This window comes from Bison bison, unplaced genomic scaffold, assembly GCF_000754665.1.
Source record: "Bison bison bison isolate TAMUID 2011002044 unplaced genomic scaffold, Bison_UMD1.0 scf7180017864184, whole genome shotgun sequence".
In the NCBI taxonomy this organism is placed as follows: domain Eukaryota; kingdom Metazoa; phylum Chordata; class Mammalia; order Artiodactyla; family Bovidae; genus Bison; species Bison bison.
In genome coordinates this window covers 1,444,092-1,447,115 of record NW_011494756.1, presented here as the reverse complement: position 1 = coordinate 1,447,115, position 3,024 = coordinate 1,444,092, and the positions used below count along the sequence as shown (strand labels likewise).

Here is a 3,024-nt window from a genome sequence, read left to right as displayed (position 1 = left end):
GGGGCAGTGGCAATGGGGCTAGGGGAGACAGAGGCAAAGGGGACCTGGTGGCCCAGCATGGAGGGTGAAGGAGGGGTGGCCAAGGATGCCAGGGGGTCCTGACTGGGGCCGGGGGACGTGGTGCCAGGCACCTGCGGCCTGTGACTCCGAGTCTAACCTCCATGGGGGGCAGGCATCGCTCTGGCTTGGAGAGGATGAGGCAAAGGGGTGGGTGAAGGTTTCCAGCTCGCCCTGAGGGCCAGGACAGGAGAGGGCAGCAGGCCTCCCAGGATTCCTTGCAGGAGCTCTGGGGGGCACAGGAAGCAGAGAAAAGAGGTTGTTTCACTCCGACTTGTGAGGGTTCCTCCTGCTCAGCCGCCCTGTTCTTTATCCACTGATGGAGGGAGCGAGAACGGGCTCGCCCTCAAGAATCCTGCAGATGCAGGTTTGAACTACAGTTCTGTCGTAGGACCTTGGGCAGGGCGCTGGACTTGTTTCCAGACGGGGTGTCTTCTGTAAAATGGGGACTCCAGCCTCCCCAGTGGGCTGGCACCGCAGTACATGAGCTCACGGAGTGCCCAGGACTGGCCAGCTCAGCTCAGGCCATGGGACTGGGAGCCTGCCCTGACCCCGCTTGTCTCGCAGAGGCTGCCTCCCCAGGTGCAACTGGAAGCTGGTGACTGCCGGGGGCAGCGGGCAGCCTCGATGGGCTCAGCGCCTCCTCAGAAGCAGAGAGCAGGGCCCACCTCACTCGCAGCGTATTTGGAGCTGGGCAGTTCTTTACAGATGATGCCACTGAAGTGGGCCTGACGCACAGCAGGTGCTCAGGACACGTTTTCGAAGCAGCTCAGGCCGTGAGTGGTCTCTGGTCTGGTCTTGCTGTCTGGGCCTCGGGGAGGGGAGGGAAGTGCCAGCCTGCTGCCCATGCTGGGGGCACCGAGACCACAGAGAAGCAGGTTGGAGGGAGGGAAGCACCCCGGGGTGCCTCGACTCCCCGGCCTCTAGCTTAGCAGGGACATGGGCCCTGGGCAGTGCTCTTGCACCTGGGGTCTTGCCTGGCTCCAGACGCCGGTGAAGACACATCCACCAGCTGGTGTGGGTGGGAGGCACACGCACGGCACAGAGACGGTCATAATCACGAGATCAACTGTTTATTGATTTTTTTTTTTTTTCTAAAATACTATATGTTTAAAGAAACTCCTAAACTGAAAAGACTTGACAATTTTTGGTACATCTGTAGCAAAGGAATGAGGATTCTGCTGGTAAGTTTCCAGGACAGATAGACACGCATCCTCAGGACAGACAGACACACATCCACTTTCCAAGCAAGACATCAAGCTCACTGGAAACACCGAGTAGAATGCATAGCTTGTGGTGGCAGCAGCCATTTCTCCCATGTCTGAGTTACACAGAGGAAAGGTTTGCCCTCCCTCACCAGCCCGTGGTTACAGGGCAGCTTCCTGTCCCAGCCTGTCGGCTCCCTGATGGCCACAGGGTGCTCAGGAGACCCTGGTGCTGTGGGGTGAGACCCAGCTTTTCTTTGCTCATGAGGAACACGGATGACAGTGAGATCTGCAGCTGCTCGCAAAGACGCGGGAGTTTCGTACAGTGTTCTGCTACAGGGGACTAAGGCTAGCTGGGCTGAGGACACTGGACTCCCGGCTGGCCAGCGAGGACAGACGTCCCTCTGGCAGGCTCCACTGGGCCCAGCCAACCAGCCAGGCTGATGCCCGGATGGTCTTCAAGCAGTTTACAAATTGAAGCCACTGTCAAAAGCTGCTCAGTCTCATGAACACAGTAGACAATCTCTTTAGATTCTCTGAATATCAAATAGTATATACAGATATACACCAAGACGTGACAGTCTAATATAAAGCATCTTAACTATAGATGCATTCATTTGAAACGTTAGTCCTATATTTTAACCTTTCAAAAATCACTGATAAAATTGTTAATTTGCAAGAGTAAAGTTTAAGCACAAATAGAGTGAAAATAGACTTTAAATATGGTGGCTTTAGAGAGGACTACATAAGGTTATTTGCAAAACTCACATTTGGACACCCCAAATGCGGACAGCATTCACCTTGGAAACCCAGCCATGTGTTCCCATCTTTCTACTGAATCTCTTGCTTCAAACATGGCCTGTCCAGGCTGCCGGCTCTCGCCCCAGGCAGTGGCATGGGTGATTAACAGAAGAGCAGGGAAACAGAGACACTGCCTCAAGACCACTGGTGGACATCGACCTTTGTCATAATTTAAGTATAAATGAATGCAAGAATGGGAATACAAAAAAGTAACTGTACACAGCCTTTAAATTAAAAACCTCAAAGTGTTCACTCACAAAATGGCATGTAAGTTTGTTCATTTAAGTTTTAGCAGGTGATGGGACTTGTCAGAGAAAGGAATCAGCGGAGCAAGGATTAGTGGAACCCACCGTTACCATTGACGTGGAGGAGAGGAGGAAAGACAAGGTCAAGAATACACGGATCCATGATAAGCCAACACACAGCGTGGGGGGCGGGGTGGGGGGGGCGGTGATTCCTGTTGTCCTGCAGCTTCCTGTGATCGGCTCTCTCCATCTGCACTGTGGAAAGGGGGCCGAGCTCCAGGTGAAATGACCAGCTTGTCTGCCTTCAAGAGACACCATGAAGCCAAGAGCAATGGAACCATCATCTTTTGCAGGAAGAGGAGTGGATGCCCACATGGCTGGCTGGAGGGGCCGCTGCCCGGGGCCAACGGCTAACAGAGCTGCTGGACCTCCACCCCGCCCCCCCGCCAGCCAGCCCACCAGCCCGTCACTGGATCGCCTCAACGTAATTCGCGGGGTACAGGCCGACCTGTCCGCTGTCCAAGCGCCCCTTGCACCAACCCTGCTCATCTTCATCCTCTATTTTGGTCAGCTCATCCCCTGCAAGACAAAAAGGGAGCTGTCTTGGCAAGCCCTCACCCTGGGTCCGCTGAGGGTCTCTAACGTAGGTGGGAGGCGTAGGCATTCTCCTGGCAGGATGAGGGCCTGGCTCTTCCTCTACTAAGTCGCGTCTGAAG

General features: G+C 54.7%; 1 protein-coding gene across 2 annotated transcripts in view; it reads right to left on the bottom strand.

Annotated features, from left to right (window-relative positions):
- Positions 1 to 1,108: 1,108 nt before the first annotated feature.
- PACSIN2 (protein kinase C and casein kinase substrate in neurons 2) overlaps positions 1,109 to 3,024 on the bottom strand; it is a 70,363-nt gene continuing 68,447 nt past the window's right edge. For both annotated transcript variants that reach the window (XM_010843644.1, XM_010843643.1), the window contains exon 11: positions 1,109 to 2,887. In XM_010843644.1, coding sequence (XP_010841946.1) covers positions 2,775 to 2,887 — 113 coding nt within the window. In that variant the 3' untranslated portion in view covers positions 1,109 to 2,774. The remainder of the gene's footprint in view (positions 2,888 to 3,024) is intronic.